Raw genomic sequence first — 22,318 nt, forward strand, 5'->3', positions numbered from 1 at the left:
CAGAGGCTACAAGAACTCTGCTAATCCATAGACTACAAGATCTCTGCTAATCCCTGCAAATATTCACTTCCCCCACTCTGATGTCCTAAAGCACACAATGGAGTACTGCTGCTCCCTGTCCTTTATTCACCTTCCCTGCCTACAGCTTGTCACTGCAAACCAAAGACCCAGCCCCATACCTTGGCCATGCTCCCTTTGGAAGAAGAAATGGGAGAAGCCCAGGAGGAGCTTGGAGCTGCTGGTCTATGCTGTAACCTGTCAGGTGGTTGGGGTAGTCGTTTCCAGGGGAGTTACTGTGTGGGTAGTTCAGTTGTAGTTATTTACATGCAGAGACTTTTTACAGGGCTTAATTTCTGTGCCTCTCCCACCTCCCTGGAACTGCCATCATTCTCTGCTCAGTCCTGGTTCTCTGCTAGTCCTGGTGCTGCAGGTGGGGAAGAGCTGGGTTTGAAGGAGCAGGCTTCAGTGACGTATGCTCTGTGCCTTGAAAGGATGGCCCAGGATCCTGCTCACTGCAGAAAAGGAGTGATAGCAGCACAGGTCCCAAGCAGCAAGGGCAGTCTGGGAGAGGTTCTACATCCCTTTTGGCTGTTGTAGCTGGCCTGTAAGATCCTTCCCTGGAGCAGTCATCCATGGCGCTCCACTGTCTTCAGCAATGGGAGGGGAGTCCTTTACTTATAGAGATGAGATGGGTGGAGCCTTAGGTCATTTTATAAAATAACTTGTCATTGACTCCTACAGGAGTAAGTCCTGCAAACATGTCTGAGGAGCTGCTGCCTGTGAAGGTATCACTGACTCCTACAGAAGTAAATCCTGCAAACATGTCTGAGGAACTGCTGCCTGTGATGGTGCCATTGACTCCTGAAAATGTGTCTGAGGAACTGCTGCCTGTGATGGTGCCATTGACTCCTGAAAACACATCTGAGGAACTGCTGCCTGTGGTGGTGCCATTGACTCCTGAAAACATGTCTGAGGAACTGCTGCCCGTGGTGGTGTCACTGACTCCTGAAAACACATCTGAGGAACTGCTGCCTGTGGTGGTGTCACTGACTCCTGAAAACCTCTCTGAGGAACTGCTGCCCGCAGAGGTGTCACTGACTCCTACAGGAGTAAATCCTGCAGATGTCTATGAGGAACTGCTGCCCGTGGAGGTGTCACTGACTCCTACAGGAGTAAATCCTGCAGATATGTCTCAGGAAGCGCTGCCTCTGGAGGTCCCAGATATACTCTATTACTTGAAATCAGGGAAGGGCACGATCCCATCAGGTGCAGGAAGACTACAGGTAAGAAAAAGGCTTTAAAATGTTGCTTAAGGTCAACAGCATTTGGCAGAAAGCAAAATCTTGCTTTGTGAGTGTGTTTATAAACAAACTACTGTACAACTATCTGTCTGATGAGACTTAGGTGGCATTGTCTCTGTCTGAAGGAGTTTAAGGTTCTCTTCATGGTTATCAGTGGCAAAAGTCCTACTGGTTCCACTGCAGCCAAAGACCTCAGCTTCATAGACAAAATGAGAGAAGTCAGCATGGCCAGGGGACAGAAAAAGAAGAGAATGTGGAAAAAATTAGCAGGGAAGGAAAGAGTTTTTGGAGGACTGAACTATCAGACTGAACCCAGACCTAAAAAACATTTCTGTATCAATAGAGTATTAAAAGGACAGCCTTCCTTTTTGCTATTGGAAAGGCATAAGGACAGGATAGAGGACAGGGAGAAGGAATTGAATTTTATTCTCATTTTTGTTTTGAATTTTCTGGTTTGCTTTGCATTCTCTAGGTAGTTTCAAGATTTTAATTTCATCATAACTGAGGTATAACACATGGTTCTGTGTGGTCTTTGCCTGGAAGAAGGCACATAAATCACTTCAGGAATTTCTCTGGAAACAGAGCATTTGTAATTTTATTTTTTTTTCAATAGGAGCTGTCCTTTAATAGTGTTTTCCTACAAAGCATTTCAGAAAGCAACCTTGCACTGTAAAAGTATTTTGGAGCTTTTGTTTGAAAGACAACAAAATGTTAGACATCAAAATTTTGCAGTTGCAGTGTGTTTCATTCCCTGGGTTCAGGCCAAGAGAAGAGATTCTGGGATATTCTAAATTGTGATTTAATATCCCTGAAAGCAGGAGCAGCTTGCCAAAAGATCATACCTGAAACAAAAAAAGCAATCCTTTCTTCACAGAAGCCCCTTTTATGTACCTGACAGCTGAAATGGCTCTTTGACTTGTTGGAAGGATACCCTTGCCATGGATTTTGTACCACGGTGTGCTGAACCACATGGCAGTGTGTTCATTCTGCTGAGCACTGTAACACAGCTGGGTGTAACCAGCAGCTAACTGGGGTTTCAGCGTAGGTTATTGCAAGTAGGGATTAATTATCTATGCTGATAATGCTGCTGTTCTTGTTTTAATGCTATCATTTAACATTTCTTCAGGATGGAGACTCAAACATTGGTTCTTTAGGAGATGGTGAAGATGGTGAAGGAAGAAATGCTCCAGGCAGTGGCGATTTTAAGGTATAATGAAAACATTTTTGAACCCGAGAGTTCTGAGGGTTTTGCTTTGCTCTAAAGGGGAGAAAACTCAGGTAGATAAATAGTGATGGCAGCAGTTTGAATATTCCAAAGAAAACTCCCTTGGGCTTATTGTTTGGATCATTTTATTCCACTTATGTTGATGATTTTTGGAATTGCTTGTTGCATTTCACCATTATGTTTTATTTGGTGCATGCTGAGTATTTACTGTTTTAATCCCTTGCTTAACTGTAAAAGCATCCCATTGGTGATCTTTCTGTTCCATAATGTTTTTCATAACTAAAAGAGACAAAAATAACAGTGATGGATGTTCCACTGCAACATCCTCAACAGTGCAACCTATATCATAGCAATTTCTGGGGGACTCCTGGACTATTAAGCCCTAATTCTTCACCAGTTCTGTACTGCATCAGAAAAAACAAACCAAACAAAAACCCTTCAGTGGCATTCTGTGGAAGAAGTGATGACTGAATGTGCTAGAGCTATTGCTTGTGTTTGAAGATCAGCCATAGGTTTATTTTTGTTAGCTATGACTGATTTTGATGAACTACTATGTTATCTGTGCACTAATTACAGGCATTGTTTCCTCTCTGTCAGGATTAGAGAAGTTTCAATGTGACTCACATACCAATATTGTCTCAAGAATTGTCTGCTGCCAAGACAGATAATTCTATGGAAATTTGTGTTATAAACCATGCAGACAAGTTATACTGATGCAAAATGAAGACAAAAAAAGAGCTTTATGTGGGAATTGAAGTGGGACTCTAAATAGACAGAGGGGTTTGTTTCGTGGTAAGGTAATTTAGTCCTGGTACAATTTACACACTGAGAAACTAAACCACTTGCAGTATTTTTACTTTCCCACATACACTTTTCAGACTTCAGCTTTTGTGCTTGCCCCCTATTAAGAATTTGTTTAAAAAGTAAATAAATCAGTGGCATTAAAATATTATAGTGTAGTTTCTCAGAGTGTATTCCAGCAGTGTTGGGCGTTTGTCTCATTGCACCTCGCAGGTATTGAGCTTGCGATGTTTGGTATCTCCAAAAGCATGTTGAAATGTGGAGATGTTGAAATTCTGGACCATGAATAGGATGAAGAATTTTGTAGATAGTAAAAAACAGGCTGAAAAACAACAAACTGATCAGTCTTTGGTATTACTTCTGCTCCTTAAAAGGGGTAAGGAACCTCGGATCACGGTGAGAGAAAGCAAGATATTTAAACTCTTGTGTTATAATTACCTACGATAATTACACATATGACAGGTAACTTCTTGTCTCCATTTCTTAATCCCACACAGTGATGTGTTTGTTTTTGCATTATCTGCTCAGAATATAAGCTTAGATCAAAACCACTTAAGGGTCATGAAATTTTGAACGGGCAGGTGTGACAGTAGTGAACCGAAAGAATCACCTTAGGTGCATGGGACCATAACCCTCCTCCAGGCTACTGTATTGCCTCTGTCTCACTGAGGGATTATTTTTCATATTTCCAAATTCAAAAAATTCATGACAACCCATTGATGATGGACTGACTTTTGGTTTTGCACCTGGTTATGTTGTCAGTGTTTCTTCTTCTGTGATGTGAACGTAGCACTCCGTTCTATGCACTTGCATGATCACAGCTTGGCTACTGCAGTGTATCATGTGTTTGTGTGAAAGATACAAACATGCTCTAATCTTCTGCTCAGTTTTTCTCAAATGGAAAATTTTCAGCACTGAAACTACCAGAAGACTTAAATACAAGGGTCTCTGCCTGCTAAGAGAGATCATCTGTTAGAACCATACCACAGCATATCGCACCACCTGTATGTGCTTGTATGCCAAGATGCTGTTTATCTGCATTAAGAAATCTATATTATGCAGGCCTTGACTGGTACTTTGCCTCGTGCTAAGGCAACAGGAGTCAGCTCTGGTATTTCAGACATCAGTGCTTATGCTAAAATATTTAAGGATTGCAGTAGGTCTCATCCAGTAATTAAAGTGAAGGGAGGGGAAATTGGATGCATAGTTCTGAATTCAGCATGACCCATGTCTTTAACATGGGTAGGATGCCTCATACTTCAGGTCAAGTGGTACCTCATTTCCTTCCCAGGAAAGGGCTCGCTCTTTCAGGGTTTGCTGAGCTGGGAGAATAGCAGCCCTTTAACAGAAGAGAGACAGATTGAACTCTTGCCCTTGTGCAAAGCAGGAGTTCTGGCTTCCACTGGCTTTGGGAAGTTAGAAGCAGTTCCTGAGATCATGGGAGCAGTGGTGAGCTGCAACACTGCATGGCGAGGTTATGAGTAGGTTGCAGCTGTTGCCTCTGTTACAGGTCGGTCTTGATGACATGAACCAGGAGCTGATGCAGACAGGAGGGCTAGGTCCCCACTGGTGCCAGACATGGGGTCTCTGTCTCCTGCAAAGGCAAGAACCTGCTGTCAGGAGCATCTCCAGCCCCAGGCTCTGCAGCAACTACGAAAGCAGGAGGCAATAACTCCTGAGACAGTCCTGTGATGCGTGTAGGAGCATGACACCAGCAGTGGCTCTGCTCAGCTGCAGAAGCTGTTCTTAGCTCAGGTTCCTCCTCTGCCACCCTGAGAGGTGGTATGGGGATGCCTGAAACACAGATGGTTGAAGTGACACACTTTAGCATGGTTTGCATTATCTGCATTTGACATAAAAAATGTTAAACGTCTGTGTCTGTGGTAGACCTCTAGGTTCCCTTGAGAATCAGTTTGATGCCTGTTGTAATGTCTACCCTAGGATGAGTCTCCAGAAATGCCTAACAGCTGTCAGATGTAAATACCCATTTTACAGCTATCTGGAATTAGGTATGATGAGTCTCAGTCCCCAGATGGTTAATGTTCAGTCTCGTTTATTTCTCCCAAATTTGTTCTGCTTTAGATGGGCATAGCATTAAAAGAGGCCTCAGTCACATATGGACTAAACCGTGGGGTGCTTGGTGCCATGGTTTAGCTGATTAGATAGTGATTAGATAGTTGATTAGATAGTGTTGGATGATAGGTTGGACTCGATCTCAAAGGTCTTTTCCAACCTGGTGTTGTTTTCTCTTCTCTTCTCTTCTCTTCTCTTCTCTTCTCTTCTCTTCTCTTCTCTTCTCTTCTCTTCTCTTCTCTTCTCTTCTCTTCTCTTCTCTTCTCTTCTCTTCTCTTCTCTTCTCTTCTCTTCTCTTCTCTTCTCTTCTCTTCTCTTCTCTTCTCTTCTCTTCTCTTCTCTTCTCTTCTCTTCTCTTCTCTTCTCTTCTCTTCTCTTCTCTTCTCTTCTCTTCTCTTCTCTTCTCTTCTCTTCTCTTCTCTTCTCTTCTCGCTGTATTTTTCACAAAGAACTATTGAGTGTGCAGTTGAATACTTTGTGTTTTCAGATGGACTTATTTTTCAAAACCAGTCCAACTGGTAAACATCAGAAGACACTAAAAGCTGGAGAACAATATTAGAAGTACTGCAAGGGTTGGGCAACTAGCCTGAGTTATCAGCAAAATAGCAACTCTCTACATCAATTTGGATCACTGTACACTGAGATTATCCATAATGTGTTGACCAACTTCTTGAAGTTCTACTTTTTGGAAATATGTTTCAAGCATAGTATCATCTGCACAATCTAATTCCTCAAAAGAGTTCAGTCTCATGATGTGGTAGAAAGCAATGATCTACACACAATTCTTGTGGCCTTGCATATACTTCTCATGCTGCTGTGGGCAAAGACAAGTTCTCTTTGAAACCAGAGTTACTGTGGCCATATGCACGAAGAGTATTCCCATCTCAGGATGGGCACTTCTGCACACAACCACCAGCTCTAGATCCATGTCAGCAGCAAAATATTTCAGTTCTTTTGATTTGGTCCCTGGCTTCCATCCAGTTAAATTAACACCTGGAGATGGAGTGCCCTGGTGACATCCTGTGAGTGATTTCATCTCAGCAGAATGCTTCTCCAGGCCAAGAATGCAGAGGAACCTTAGTCAATGTAGGGAAGCTATCCTTGCCAGGAAAGGCTTCTCTGCCAGTAGATGACATAGAAATGGATAGAGGCATTATTATTGGGTGACTGCAGGAAAAATATGTGGGTGGAGAGGAAGCTCTTTTCAGGGGTTTCATAGATAACACATTTTTTCCCAGGCTGGTCTGTAGAAATAGCCTTTTTCAACAATAATTTTTGAAAAGATAGTACATTTCTATCTTGTCTGAGCTTTGCAAGACAGTTTGTGGAGCATCACATAGTGCAGTTGTTCTGAAGTAGGTAGTGGTACTGGCATGCTGTGGAACACAATTTTCTCTGCTTCCTCATTACAATTTTTCATTCAGCATGACAAAGGCCACCTGCTTCCAAGATCAGATGGAAGGTACTCCCCATTTAATGTAGAAAAGCAACAGCAGAGCACCTGCTTGGAGGACAGCTGCTTTTCAGTAGTGCTATAGAATAATAGAATGGTCCAGACTGGAAGGGTCATCCAAAGCCATGTAGTGTGACCTCCCTGCAGTCAGCAGGGACATCCCCAACTAGATCAGGTTGCCCAGGGCCTCACTGAGTCTTACCTTGAATGTCTCCAGGGAAGAGGCCTCAGCCACCTCCCTGGGCAACATGTTCCAGTGTTCCACCACCCTCTTAGTGAAGAACTTCTTCCTGATATTCAATCTAAATCTGCCCTTCTCTAGTTTGAAGCTATTGCCCCTTGTCCTGTCACCACAGGCCCTTGTGAACAGTTTCTCCCCATTCTTCCTGTAGACCCAGGTACTGGAAGGCTGCCATCAGGTCTCCCTGGAGCCTCCTCTTTTCCAGGCTGAACAACCCCAGCTCCCTCAGCCTGTCCTCATAGCAGAGGCATTCTATCCCCCGATACAGGTTTCATCACACACACTGAAGATGAATTTCAGGATCTCTGCATTATTTGTCCTTTAGTTTATGATTGCTTCAGAATAAATACCAATCTATAAAGGGCAACAATCAAGACTGAGAATATGTTGACTGCCCCTGGAGATTCAAGAGTAAATTCTCCTCTCTGGATTTGTGTTTTTGGTTGAACACTCTCAGTTTTGGGAATGCAGCTACATTATTCTGCTACCTGATCAAATATCTAGGATGAAACAAGGAGCTAACACTGAATGCTAAAGTATGCCTTGACCCAGTATACATATGACAGTGCTTTTGTGGAATTGCAAGACTGAGGTAGTCTACAGTAGGCATGACAGAGTGGTGTAGGTCTGCATCATTGATATGGCAAGCTGGGAAGATGCTGCCTGCTAGGTGATGCTAGCTAGTCCATGCTGGAGGAGTTTGTCTGTTGTAGAAGCCTAAAGGCTGAAGAAAGATACTGAGAAAAGCAAGTAAAAAAAGGTAAAGAAGAATATCCATCCTCTGATCTCCTGGACCCTTTCTCATTAAGGACTACCATTGTTTTGTAGCTCCACAGCCTCTCATGATGTGACAGGACTTATTACAGAGCTAAACTAGAGGAGTAGTTTACAACAGTGCTTCCCAGATGGTGCATGCCATGCATACCTACATCTGAATAAGCATGACTTTAAAGAGGGCTGGAATAGACCTACAGAGGCACAAATCTGCCAGAAATGCTGCCAGCCTGCATGACCAGAATGCTCTGCCCTGAGAAATCTCTGCTTACAAATTCTTACTCACCGGGAATCATTCATGTGATAGAGGAATCCTTTACTTCCACCTACACAGTAACACAGTGCCAAGTATCGTATCATGTTATTCTTTTTTTATGGGAAGTGGTGCAAAACTGGAAGAAGAGGCCATGAAGTCCACTCTACATTGATGGAGCTGTTTGGAAAATCACAGTAAAGCTTCATTTCCCTGGGAGTGCAGAGGAACCAGCGTTGTACACCCTGCTCGTGTATTACAACATGCTGTATTGCATGCAGCTGTGCCCTGCGTGTGTGCATGAAGCACATATAAACACAATCTGGGAAGCACTGAGGACAAACTGACAGATTGACTATCAGTGAAACAGTTGCAGTCTTGGTTTCAGCAAAACCAAAGCTACAATGTGACTAAATGGTGGTTGTAGTGTGCCTTTGTTAGCCAGGGGGTGGGACACTGCTTATCATAGAATCAAAGGATGGTTTGGGTTGGAAGGGATCTTTAAAGACCTTCTAGTCCCACCTCTCTGCAGTGAGGAGGGAAATCTTCAGCTAGATCAGATTGCTCTGAACCCCATCCAACCTGGCCTTGAATGCTTCCAGGGAAAGGGCATCTGACACCCCTTTGGGCAACCTGTTCCAGTGTTTCACCACCCACATTGTAAAAATGTCTTCCTTATATCTAGTCTAAATCTCCCCTCTTTTAGTTTAAAAAAGTCACCCCCTGTCCTGTCGACAGGCCCTTCTGAAAAGACTGTCTCCATCTTTTTTATAGACCCCTTTAAGCACTTAAAGGCTGCAATAAAGTCTTTCTGGAGCCTTCTCCAGACTGAACAGGGCACCCCTGGTGGAAGCCTCCCCATATGCAGCATATCATGGTACAGTAGCAGCCATCCCTATGTTCAAGAGATCATAATAAGCTTTAAGTAAACAGAATAACAGAACTTCTACTCTTTGCCTTATGCACGCTGAGCTGCTGTTTTCTTTGTGTAACTAGACCCTAGTGCATCATGTTACAATTGTCACAGTTGCCATTTCAATAGATTTCTTTTGTTTAATATGTTACTGGAATTAGTTAAAATAGCAGATCCTCCTGGGAGCAGTAGAACTAGCGAGGCCTGATCTTCAGGTGGTTTTTGCTCTCCCTGTTGCCTTTGCTATCCCCACTGGCAGACGCCAGATCTGCCAGCATGGCCAATGCCTGGCTGCTACCTCTTGCTCTGCTAACTAGCTGGTGGCATGTGCTTCTCCCCAAGCGCAAGCACAGCCTCTGATTTCTGTAGCTTTTGTGAAGCCACTGATGCTCTTGGTGAAACTTGAGTAAGCCACGTCTCTGAGCACTGATTTCCTTGTGCCAGATGTGGAAATGATTAGCACCTGATAAAGTCATTGCATGGGAAACAGGAGATGGGTGATCAGATGGCAGAAACCACATAGTAATAATTTAAAACTCCCAGTCCACTGTAGTTCCTTAATATCTCCTATCTAAGAATCTCAAACTGCTTTGCGAGTATTGAATCCACGGTTTCTCACTCAAGCGATGCCATTTGCCTGAGGAAGTGCAGCTGGAGCTGATCCAGGAGCTGGCAGCACCTTGTGCAATCTCCAGAGATAAATGGTTGCAAGAATTGCCCCGTGCTTATGTGAATTCTACTGAGCAATGAGTTTCTACCTTCTAGGGCATCTGCAGAGGTGCCTAAGCTCATTCCTAACATGTGAGTGTGGTGATCCGCCTTTGCCAATTACCCATATGAGAAGAAGGGTTAATTAACTGGGTGGAGAACTGTATGAATATATCTGTATTGTTTCTGAGATGGGAACCAGTGTCCTTACATGGGGTAGCTCAGAGGACATACCCTTCCATCAGCTGTTGTTTGCAAGCTTTGCTGCTTCTTTTAGGCTTTTTCTCCTTTGAGAACATTTGAAATAGAAGGTGGATGGATTGTTGAGGGTGAATTTAATGACAGAGTTAAGAAAAGGAAGAACATGATTCCTGAGGCACTTACAGGAAGGGTGAAAGCAGGAACCCTTTTTTTTTTTTAAGGTCTCAACAAAAATCTTTTCACATTACATGGCGTGTAAGGAGAGAGAAGGGAGGATTTAAAATGCATGTTGAAAAAGTAATTTGTTGTGACAAAGGAGGCCTAATTATCTTCCCATCTGAAAATAAGCTCCTCTTTGCCATGTTCTCTTGAAAAAAAGAATAGAAAAATTAGAAATTGGCAGCATTGCATGTATTGTTTTAACTAAGGTTCTTCCAGCTTCTCCTTATCTGCCTTGACATCTATTTCATCTGTTTATAGTCATTCTAGGAAGTCTCTGAAGTGCTATAAAAAAATAGAAGGTTGCTCCTAAATGAGAGGAAATCAGTTGATAAAATTAGCAGTTGTCCAAAAGAATGATTTGGAGGGCTCTGCTCCTAACCACTTAGGTAGGTGGAAATGTTTCTAGGAGTGTGAGGAAATGACCGTGTGTCACAGCCACAGGAAATGCTGATTTATTTATTGGCTTTGTCAGAGCAGACTTTTGCAGATAGGACTGAGCCCGAGACAGCTTTATGGAGTCAGCCAGGAGGAAATCACCTTCCTTAGAAGAAGGAAATCACATTATCCTCTAATAATAAATAGGAAGAGGACCCTGCAGTCACAAAATCTGGAGAGATTTGTTTTATAGAAGGTTATGGCTGAGACATTCAAAGGGACCAAAGAAAGTCAAGCACTATCAGTTTTAAGGTTTAATTGGAGGGGGGTATTGTTCTTTATTGTTCTCCAGAGGCAATCCATACCTAATTCACAGAATCATAAAATGGTTTGGGTTGGAAGGAACTTAAAAATTCATCTATTTTCAGCCCACTCACCATGGGCAGAGACAGCTTCCACTAGACCAGGTTGATCAAGTCTTTGTCCAACCTGTCCTTGAGGACCTCCAGGGAAGCAGGCATCCACAACCTTCCTGAGCAACTGTTTCCAGTGCCACACCACCCTTATTGTAAAGAACTTCTTGCTTCTCCAGCCTAAATCTATTTCCACATTTCCTATCACAACAAGCCCTTATAAAAAGACCCTCCCTGGCTTTCTTGTAGACCACTTCAGCTACTGGAAGACTGCTACAAGGTCTCCCGAGAGCCTTCTCTCCTCCAGGCTGAACAACCCCAACTCTTGCAGCCTGTGCCCATAAGGGAGGTGCTCCAGCCCTCTGACCATCTTTGTGGCCCTTCGCTGGACCCGCTCCAACAATTTGATCTCTTTAAATTCCTTACTCCCTAAATCCTCTGGGAACAATTTTAAGCCCTTAATTAATCTCATAGCTGTTATTTACAAATGCTCAGGTTATTGCTCCTGGTTTTCCCAGACAATTGAAAAGAGGTAAAAAAGAGAGAGCTATGTTTTGGCAGCAGAACACACGTGAGAACACTTCTGAGAGTAATATTCTGGGTTTACCTCCTGAAAGTCAGCAACCATAGATATTCCCCATAGTACTCTTTCCAACATGATGGGACCTCATGGGTGGTTGCTGAGGGGATTGACTGTAAATTAGGGTAAGACTACTGGTATTTTGACAGCTCCACCATGGTGCTCACCAGTGCATTCTCTCTGTTCAAGAGACTTAATGTCTCTATATTGCAGAGCAAACCTCTGCAACTTCAGTGCAAGGGGGTCTGCAAGAATCTCGAAGACGGTATTAGCTGCCAGGGTTTTATGCCTTTCTTTTCCTCTATGATGAACAATCCTGACTCAGAGCAACACAGCAAAAAGACACTGAAATATATAAGATGTTAAAACAAGACTATTTTAATGGCAGAAGCTCATGGTGCAGATTTTTAGCTGTGAAACGGTGAGATGGTTGAATCGATTTTTACCAGCTGTATTACTGAACCTGATGAGTTTGCACGTTTGATACTTTTTTCCCAGTGAAGGTTTATTCACACTTTTTTTTTGGTACCATTCTTCTCCAGATAGAATCCTCTCCCTGCTACTTACTGACTGTAAGGGTCATTCGGATGAGAAACCTCCAGCGAGTGGACGCCTGTAAGTAGCCCCATTCTCAGTGGTGTCTTAGAGAACAGGCAACAAATTTCCTTTTTATAGTTTTATTGGAGATCCCACAAGTAATGATACTGATTTTGGACTGTTTTATAAATATTTCTGTGTGAGTATTGCATGACTTCAGGTTTATTATTAGAGATGCATGACTGCTGGCTGTTTGGCTAGCAAAGTACTCTGTCCTGAGGATGTCGTTCTTATAACTTAACTGTACTTTGAGATACAAGCATATCAAACTATCCTTAATTATACAAGTAGGTGCAGGCAAACTAGTCAGCTGTGTATTTAATGCAAAATATTGCCTCAGTTCTGCTTGCACAATCTCGTTTTACAGCCTACTTGTTTGTGATTTTGTCTTGCTGCCTGACACACAGAAGATCTGAGAGGAGTCCTTTATGAAACCTTTCTGGTTTATTACATCATCACATGTGTGTCACAGCCATGGACCAGGAGGGAGGTGCAGGGAGTATAACCCAATGATATGGCCCAATGATATGGTTAGCATATCCCTCACTCAGAGCTGTGGCAAAGGGAAGTCTACTGATACACCTTCCAGAAAAAAACATGTGAACAGCCACAGGCTAAGATGGGAATACTACTGCCTGGTAAATACAGGCCTTGAGCATCTTCCCTGTCTCTTCCTGTGCAAGAGATGATAGTGCTGACTGTTGGCACTGACAGTGAAACAGGAGGCAAGAGAGATGGCAAGGTGACACCATTTCCATTCCTTGTCCTTTAAATAAACAGTGGTATTTTCCTTTCCTGTTCATTCTCTTCCCACCACTTTCCTGCTGTGTGACTCAAGTCCTTGCACAACTGCTTCATGGGCACTAGAAGGGACAAGGCATTCATCATGGTTTTGGAGTAATTTCGGGGCAGTTAATAATGATATTAACCTGGCAGTAATGATTTTGCAAAGTTTTTTCTTGTTTGTACAGAACCAAAGTTGGGGGTGGTGGTGAAGAGATTTGCTCCTCCCAGGTGTGGTTCCCAAAAGTTCTACCACTCAACAGCAAAATTAGCACTTGCTTTTGAAAACACAGGGCACAACCTTTTTCATCCATGTCAGAAACTCCACTTTGTCTGGAGAAAGTGTCCCCAAAACCACACTCAGATCTTAAAACCAAGCAGAAAGCACAGGAATGATGACATTAAACAAGTCCAAGTGCTGGGTGCTACACTTTGGCCACAACAACCCCAGGCAGTGCTACAGGCTAGGGTCAGAGTGGCGGGAGAGCTTCCAAACAGAAAAGGACCTGGGGGTACTGATTGATAGCTGGATGAACATGAGCCAGGAGTGTGCCTAGGTGGCCAAGAAAGCCAATGGCATCCTGGACTGGATCAGGAACAGTGTGGCCAGCAGGAGCAGGGAGGTCTTTCTGCCCCTGTACACTGCACTGGTTAGGCCACACCTTGAGTCCTGCGTCCACTTCTCAGTCCCTTAGTTTAGGAAAGATGTTGAGTTGCTGGAATGTGTCCAGAAAAGAGCAACAAGGCTGGTGAGGGGTTTGGAGCACAAGCCCTATGAGGAGAGGCTGAGGGAGCTGGGGTTGCTTAGCCTGGAGAAGAGGAGACTCAGGGGAGACCTTATTGCTGTCTACAACTACCTGAAGGGAGGTTGTAGCTGGGTGGGGGTTGGTCTCTTCTCCCAGGCAACCACCAACAGAACAAGAGGACACAGTCTCAAGCTGTGCCAGGGGAGGTTTAGGTTGGACGTTAGGAAGAAGTTCTTCCCAGAAAGAGTGATTGCCCATTGGAGTGGGCTGCCTGGGGAGGTGGTGGAGTCACCATCACTGGAAGTGTCTAGGAAGAGAATGGATGTGGTGCTTGCTACCATGGTTTAGTTGGTTAGATGGTGTTGGGTGATGGGTTGGACTCGATGATCTTGAAGGTCTCTTCTGGTCTATTCTATTCTATTCTATTCTATTCTATTCTATTCTATTCTATTCTATTCTATTCTATTCTATTCATGGTCCCTCTCTTCCTGAAGGTGTCAGTTAGCTAAGATCCAGTGTCTAATTCAATGAACTTCTGGAGGAACCCTCTGACATCTCCTACAACAGGAGTAGTTCCACAGCTGCTTTCCTAAACTCTTACCAAAGTAATCATTGAGGGCAAGGCAGAGATGGAGACAGCTCTCAAAAAATGAAGGCAGGTCCCTCTCATCAAACAGCAGGTGAGGGTTAATGTTTGTGTTTATGGACAAGTGAGCACAAGAAAGCTTGTTGGTTGAGAAACTGCAGAAAGTGGCTGATAAGAAGGGGAAATTCTCACCCTTTTATACACAACATTACTGTTGTCTGTAATTCATACAATGAAGAGCAGCAGCCTCCTGTTCTAGGTCATCTTACGGTCTTGTGTTTTTTCTCTGCCAGAAGGATATCTTGAAAAAAGTGATATTGTATCAGACATTTCTGCCTTTAAATAACTCGTATTTGTTGTTGGTACCATGCAATAACCCTTCTAGTGTCATGCAGTACGACTGGCTTTGCCACAGGAACAGTTGTTTTGCCTTTTTCCCTACCAGTAAGCGAGGCTGATTGCTATGTGACATTGTGGCTGCCAACTGCCACATGTGAAAAGTCCCGCACTAAAACTGTGAGAAACTCCAACAATCCAGTGTGGAACGAAACTTTCTACTTCAGGATCCAGAGTAAGGTCAAGGTAAGGAACCAAAGTTGTCTGCTTGAAGCAGCCTCAAGATGTTATGTGTGATGATGAGTCCTGTCTATCTCATGAACTGTGCCCAGGTGACATGATGAGGAATGTTCAATTTGTTTAAGAGCAGAGATGATTGAGTTCCCCTACCTGTTTAGAATAGAATAGAATAGAATAGAATAGAATAGAATAGAATAGAATAGAATAGACCAGGTTGGAAGAGACCTTCAAGATCATCGTGTCCAACCTATCATCCAACACAACCTAATCAACTAACCCGTGCAACCAAGCACCCTATCAAGTCTCCTCCTGAACACCTCCAGTGATGGTGACTCCACCACCTCCCCAGGCAGCCCATTCCAATGGGCAATCACTCTCTGTGTAGAACTTCCTCCTAACCTCCAGCCTAAACCTCCCCTGGTGCAGCCTGAGACTGTGTCCTCTTGTTCTGGTGCTGGTTGCCTGGGAGAAGAGACCAACCTCTGCCTGTCTACAACCTCCCTTAAGGTAGTTGTAGAGAGCAATAAGGTCACCATAAGGTTTGATGGTATTGTTTAGGAGGGCTAGAAACTGAGCTCGATATTGAGGTTTTAAGGTAACAAGAGGCTCAATGCAAGATGGATATAGGATGTGGGAGTTAACTAAGTTGTTGTGTAGGTATAGCCAATGTATTACTCATGTCACAGCCATTAAACTAAACTAGTAAGAATGAACATTCAATTAAGAGTGTGTTTTTTGGGGGGGGGGGGGGGGGGGGGGTGTGATACTTAATTCCCCTACTTTTTTTCTCAAGCACATCCCAGAATCTCCTTCCCTAGAACTAATGATGCTCTGTCTATAGAAGCTATTAAAACTCCCTTCTCCTTCTGTTTCCAGAATGTGCTGGAGCTGACAGTGTATGATGAGGATTTTGCTACCCCAGATGACCACCTCCTCTGTGCACTCTTTGATACAGCTAAACTGCCAATTGACAGAACAGTGATCCTGTATTTCAAGCCCAGTGCAGAGGTGAGAACAAAAAAATAAAGCAACTGAGAAACCAATAGAGAGTTATGCAGCACTTCAGAAATCATGGGGTGAGCTTTCTGAAACTGCCATGGATGTCTTAACCCAGTAATGGTTATGTGAGTTGCCCTTCAAAATGTAAACACAGAAAAGTGGTAAAAAAAATCTGGATTGGAGAGCCTGAGTTCCTCTTCCCAGTATTTAGAGCATATGACTGAGACAGTGTGGTAGGTAGGGGAGGGATCTGACTGTGAGCTATCTCTGAGCAGCACTAAAGCTGCACAGCTCTTACAGGGTGAACAATCTATAATTTTTTTCCCTCATGCAATTCATAATGACTACTCCCTGCCCCTTTGATGGCACCTTCTTTTACCCTAAAAGGAATTCTGGAGTAGTCCCTGTGTGCATCCCACCACTGTCCTCTGCAGTGATAGCTCAGGTAGGGCTGAGCCTGCTGACCTCTCTCTCAGAATTAGTGTGGGTTTGGAGTCCTGGATGATTATTTCTCAGTTTCCCCTCTATAAATTGGGGAAACAAGAGTCTTGATTCCCTTTGAGATCTGTAGATGAGATCAGTGAAATATCCTATGTGCAACTCCTTGCTACCATGGGAAGGTTGTTTCTGGTATGCAAACTAGGTCACTTACAACCATCTCGTGCATATCAACACTGCCTTGCAGGGAGTTGCATAACTGTAACTCTGAATCACTTGATAGTACCACTCTTTGGTTATTATGTTAAAGTGATGGGTGGAAAGTATTTAACTTCCAAGCTAATAGCAAGGACAGGAAGTCATGGCAGGACAGAGCCAGGAATGGTTAGGGGGGAAAAGGTAGAATTCAGAAGACAAAACAAGTTACAAATTGCCCTTCTGCATCAGCTGTACTTTTGTACAAGCTGTTATGATGGTACCTTGAAGAAGGAAGGGGGTCAGGAAGGAATCATTGAACTCCCTAGTTGGAAATGCTTTTTTTTCACACCTCTGGCCTGAAATATTTATCCTAGGCAGTGACCTGTAGCCAGTTATTTCAATATTGCATATCAGGGACCTGGGGTTTAGAAAAGGGAGAAAACATTATGTAGCTACTTCATTTAATTTTTGGGGTTTGTTTTTGCTCTTGCTTTCAGTCCAAGGAGGAGCTAGAAGTTGAATTCAAATTGGAGGCCGCGTAAGTGATGTGCAGATTATTTTTAAAATGCAACAGTTATTCAATGCTAAACCAAAGAAATAGCAGCAGAAGTCACACTTTCTGGGATTTATGTAAAAAAAAAAGCAAAGCAAAACAAAAATTGCCAGATGACTTCTCCTACATTATTACTGCAGTTTCGGACACTCAGCTGATCCCCCAAGTCAGCTTGTTCCGTAGGTTAGTTCAAAAACTTGCTTCCCAGCATTGTCTCTTCTATCCACAATGTTGGATTTGTCTTCCTGGGAGCATGTCAGAAGACCTTCTGAGTGTGTGTCCATGTGCTTCTGTGTGCATGCATGCCTATTAATCTTTCCATAACTGTTTCATCGTGTGCATTAGACTTCTAATGCTGAGCCATGTTGGTTAGGTTTCTAGTGCACGTCTAACTCGTTCGATCTTCCCTTGCAGCACTGTTTTGGTCACAGCAATTCTGTTTCCTTTCTGACCAGCACAATGACAATGTGTTGGAAGTTCTAGTACAGGGCAGCCTGCCATCCAATACTTTTTGTCTCTGTGTTGCCACAAGGTAACTATGGCATGACAGAAATGAAGCAACCAGCATAAGGTCAGCCTTCATATTAGTGGGGAGCCAAGACAAGAATTCAAGTAATTCCCCAACATCTAAGCTCACCTGAATGATTTGGAAATCTTTATTTTTTCTGCATGATACCCACTGCTCTGTGCCCCTCTGATTGCATTTGCATAGCAGCAAATACACAGAAGTAGGCTTCCCAACAGGGATATACTGGTGCATTGGCATTTTACTGCTGAGATACATGTACTTTAGGTGTTATGGTGAGGAGAAGAATATGACTGCCTAACCAGAGATTCCATCTTAGGTGATAAGGAGATTGCATTGAAAATCAGTAAATATGATGCACACTGCTCAGCTCTGGTTCCCTCAGAGCAATGCGCAGCCCAAGTAAGCAAGGAGATGAGCTTGTTACATACCTGCCGGGGTCCCTCTGGCCATCATTCTAAGTGGGGAGAAAGGGGAACAGCCTGGACAAGGATGAGTGGCCAAATATTTAGTTTAAAAAAATCCATGTGGTTTTTTTGTTTTGTTTTTGTTTTCCAGTTCTGGTCCTCATGAATCCATTGCTACCAATGGAGTCCTGGTGGTATGTGTCATTCCCCACCCCCCACCCCCAATTTTTCTCTGTTTCATTAATAAAAAGGGTAAAGGAGGGTGGGAGTTACAGAAGCCATTAGGCCTGCTCTTTCTCTTTCTTCCCTCTTTTCTGTTAAGATACTTTGAGAATGGGATATTTTATTGCCATACTCAATGGTGATATCCCATTATTTCCCATTTTCCCTATATTCTGACACACCACACAGGGAGCTTTTCTCTGGTACTGGTACTCCTTCAAACAATTGATTGCTCTTTGTCAAAGCATGGTGGTAAAAAGATTGTGAAACCACTTGCTGGTAATCATCCCCTGTGAGATGAGCCATGCTTGGTGGGTAAGCTCAGTACTACATATTTACATACCATAATTACATTATGTGACAGAAGAAAGGAACCCCTTTGGAAATACTCCTGATTTTCTTCCCTTTATTTGTATCTTTCTCTTGCTATGCCAAATCATATGTCCTTGTCACTGGAAGATGCTCTACAACTCTCTCCAAATCTTTTCATTTTTCTTAGTCAGTGACTTGCTGCATAAAAGCCCAGAATGTCAAAGAATTAGGCACTTCAGAAACTTCAGACTGCCCAAAACTGAGTGATTCCTAGTTCCCTGTCATGAGGTTGGGATGTGACAAGCATTCTGACAGATTATTATTCTCTGCCTTTCACAGTGTCGTGAACTTTGCTGCTTGGAAGTTGAAGTGGAAGAAAAGAAGCAGCAAAAATCAAGTAAGGTTATTGCTTTGTTATCTGTTTAGTAATAATTGCAACCTTACTGATGAGAGGATGCCCCTTTCATACAGTGTGTTAGAGGCATAAGCAGTATTTACAGTATTAAGTACAGTTAACATCAAATAAACAAATTAGGTTGGTATAGACTTCCATGATTGTGTCTCACACTCTAGATATATGTGAATAAAGTCTAAGAGACAGTATTAAAGTTGAAACCCCAGTTCTGTGTAACAGTGAGCACATTCACAGCCCCATCTATGAAAACTGCACCTTTGTTGCTCCCTTCCTTTCTCTGCCAGTGCTCCCTTCAGAGTGCCTTCCTGGCTGAGTTGTGGCTGCAGGAGGCTGAGTTGACAAACCTGTGGTCTAAACTCTACAGCTCTGCTATCTGCACCCAACCTTTAATCAAGCCACCACAATTTTCAGGTTAAATTGTGGTGGCATTTCTCACAACGTTTGCTCTGATTTTTTTTTAGAGAAAGAGCTTTCTCTCACTGTGAAGGGCTCCTTTGAGGGGACTCAGGATATCACGCTGGGCCCCGACGGAGTGGCTACCCCAGCAGGTCCCACCAAGTTCCACTATATCAAGTATGCAGAGCCAACGCTGGATGTCATGTTGCCAAAGAAGAGGCGCTATCACCCTGTATGTTGGAAGTGGCCTTCATGATGAACTGACCATGAGTGCCTCCTTAGAAAGTGGGAGGAGGGGGAAGAGGGCAAACCCATTGCTGATTTTGTCCTAAAGCATATTCTTTTCCCAGTGGTCCTGTAAGTACAGTACAGAGACGGGTTCCCCAGTGGTGATGCTGAATTCGCTTCCCATGGGAAGGAAAACAACCATTGCAGAGGTGAGCATCGCTTCCACCTGTTGCAAACAAAAGGTCATTCAAGTGGAAAGCATTCTCCATAATATCACCCCAGGTGTCTGATAGGAGCTTCAGTAGTATTCTGATATTTTTCTCAGACCTTAAACAAATAGCAGCTGTGTTTCTCTACAGAAGCAGGTTGCCCTGTGTTAGTTTCCATTAGGTGCCAGTAATGCATACAGAGAGTAACAAGGATGTCATAAAAGGGGTTTTTCCTTCATTACATGTCTCTCTGTTTACCCAAAGCACTGACCCCTCCTTTGCTTAGAGTCCAAACTGAAAGTTACTCCTTGGATGCAAGTTAGGAAAAAGTAGATAAACTTGCCCTTAGTAAACCATGTGTTGCAAAGGACAATATATTAAAATGTATTGAAAACATTAGACAAAATGTATGGATTTTGAAGAACATAATGCAAATATTGCTTGAAAAATTGCAACCAGCACCAGAGCACCAGAATAAGAGGACAGAGTCTCAAGCCGCACCAGGGGAAGTGTAGGCTGGACATGAGGAGAAAGTTCTTCACAGAGAGAGTTGTTAGCCATTGGAATGGGCTGCCCAGGGAGGTGGTGGAGTCCCCTTCCCCAGTGGAGGTGTTCAAGAGGGGATTGGACATGGCATTTGGTGCCATGGTTTAATAGTCATGAGGTCTTAAGTGACAGGTTGGACTTGATGATCTTTGAGGTCTTTTCTAACCTTATTGATTCTATGATTCTATGTATGATCTGTATAATATTGAAGCAAATTATAGAAGAAAAGGACCCTTGCTATAAAAATGTTTGTTTCTGCTAAGAAACATCTTCAAATGTCCAGATTATTAGAGACAATCTTGTTCAAATATTAGTTGTTATGTTGAGAAGAAATAGGAGAATGTGAGATTTCTGTTCCAGTCCTCAGAACAGAGGGCCTTTTGCAGTTAATATGAAGGTTGCAATAACAATTTTAAGACAGGATGAAGCCTTGGCAGAAGCAAACTCAGATTTATAGTCTCTTCACTGTCAGACTGTGGCCAGGATGTCAAAGATCTCTGAGTTAGAGCATAAAGAGTGGGAAACATCCAGAAAATGGTATTTCAGGATGCTGCAGAAAGCTTATGACTAACACAGGAAATGAAACCTGCTGCATGGGTCTCAAGAATGTCCTTTACCAAGATTGCTAATGGTTTCTGCAGCCTGGAAGCATTTGGGATCTGTGGGTAGAGATGTTCCACTAAGGATTAAGTGAATGCTTTTGGAAATATATGCCCAGATCTCAGATATTGGCCATTGCCAGGCTATGCTGGGGATTAAGTCAAGCTCTAACACCAAGACAGAAAAGGAAAATACAACATTTTAAACGTAGGAAAAAAATTAAATTATAGCATATTTTCTTCTTTTCCAGGAGAAAAGATTTGACTTGAATGTGACAGCACAAAGCTGGTAAGAGATCTCCTTCTATTCTTAAAGACCTAGGATATTGATCTTGATATTGTTTAAGCTGGATGAAACTGACACAAGCAGGCATATTCAGTCTGAAGGCTAGATTGTGTTTTTAATATAACATAGAATGCATGTACATTATATTATGCATCATTGTCCCTTGGAATATTTGGCTTAAATCAAGAAATGTTCATAAACAACTATTTATTTCAGCGTGATCCCTTCCACTATGACTGCAGAATCTGTTTTTTTGATCAATATCAGTCCTGAAATTCACAAGAAGAGCAGAGCTGACTAAAAACTCAGAATAGACAAGATGAAACATCAAATGTGATCAGAAATGATGAACACTTATATTTTTCTTAAGTCTCAGTGTTCAGTAGAGATAACCCCTGAATTCTGTTAAGCACAATTACACTGCACGTCAAGTAGAAAATAAGGTAGACAGTGTGGCTAGCAGTTCAATTTCCACAGAGGTACTCTTTAATACTCACCACTAGACATTTGTGTTATCCATAGCTGTATATAACACACAGAACATGGGGAACTGATCTTTTGTGTGTGTGTGATAAGGAAATATAAGAGAAAAATAACTTAATTCTGAATTCAAACAAATTCTGTCATTCACTTTATAAAGGCAAGTGATCAGTGGAAAATAGGAACCCAGCACTATTCCAGGACAGGAAAAAATGGTTCCCACTTATATATTTTACTTTCAGAGAACTTTAAAAACAGTTTCTTGTATTTTTATTTAGAGTGGAAACTGGCTTTTGCAGCTCTACCTAACTCAATTCCTTTTGTGTGTCTTTGTAATAATTTGTACAGTTGTAATAATTTGGCTGAATTTAGGAACAGGAAAGTCATTATGCCCCTGGACTCAGCACTGGTTAGGCCACACCTTGAGTACTGTGTCCAGTTCTGGGTCACTCAGTTTAGGAAAGATGTTGACTTGCTGGAATGTGTCCAGAGAAGGGCAATGAGGCTGAGGAGGGGTTTGGAACACAAGCCCTATGAGGAGAGGCTGAGGGAGCTGGGGTTGCTTAGACTGGACGAGAGGAGGCTCAGGGGAGACCTTATTGCTCTCTACAACTACCTTAAGAGAGGTTGTAGCCAGGTGGGGGTTGGTCTCTTCTCCCAGGAATCCAGCACCAGAACAAGAG

The 22,318-nt window shown here is 42.9% G+C and overlaps 1 protein-coding gene across 1 annotated transcript in view; it reads left to right on the forward strand.

The window, feature by feature from the left end:
• Window positions 1-763: 763 nt before the first annotated feature.
• Window positions 764-22,318, forward strand: part of LOC137452740 (cytosolic phospholipase A2 epsilon-like) — a 39,822-nt gene continuing 18,267 nt past the window's right edge. The window contains exons 1-11 of the mRNA XM_068161391.1: window positions 764-1,283; window positions 2,428-2,508; window positions 12,076-12,148; window positions 14,691-14,827; window positions 15,698-15,829; window positions 16,954-16,994; window positions 18,094-18,136; window positions 18,816-18,873; window positions 19,353-19,519; window positions 19,638-19,724; window positions 21,121-21,158. Coding sequence (XP_068017492.1) covers window positions 822-1,283; window positions 2,428-2,508; window positions 12,076-12,148; window positions 14,691-14,827; window positions 15,698-15,829; window positions 16,954-16,994; window positions 18,094-18,136; window positions 18,816-18,873; window positions 19,353-19,519; window positions 19,638-19,724; window positions 21,121-21,158 — 1,319 coding nt within the window. The 5' untranslated portion in view covers window positions 764-821. The remainder of the gene's footprint in view (window positions 1,284-2,427; window positions 2,509-12,075; window positions 12,149-14,690; window positions 14,828-15,697; window positions 15,830-16,953; window positions 16,995-18,093; window positions 18,137-18,815; window positions 18,874-19,352; window positions 19,520-19,637; window positions 19,725-21,120; window positions 21,159-22,318) is intronic.

This window comes from Melanerpes formicivorus, unplaced genomic scaffold (assembly GCF_026170545.1).
Source record: "Melanerpes formicivorus ecotype bairdi unplaced genomic scaffold, bMelFor1.0.p_v2 SCAF_58, whole genome shotgun sequence".
Lineage (NCBI taxonomy): Eukaryota > Metazoa > Chordata > Aves > Piciformes > Picidae > Melanerpes > Melanerpes formicivorus.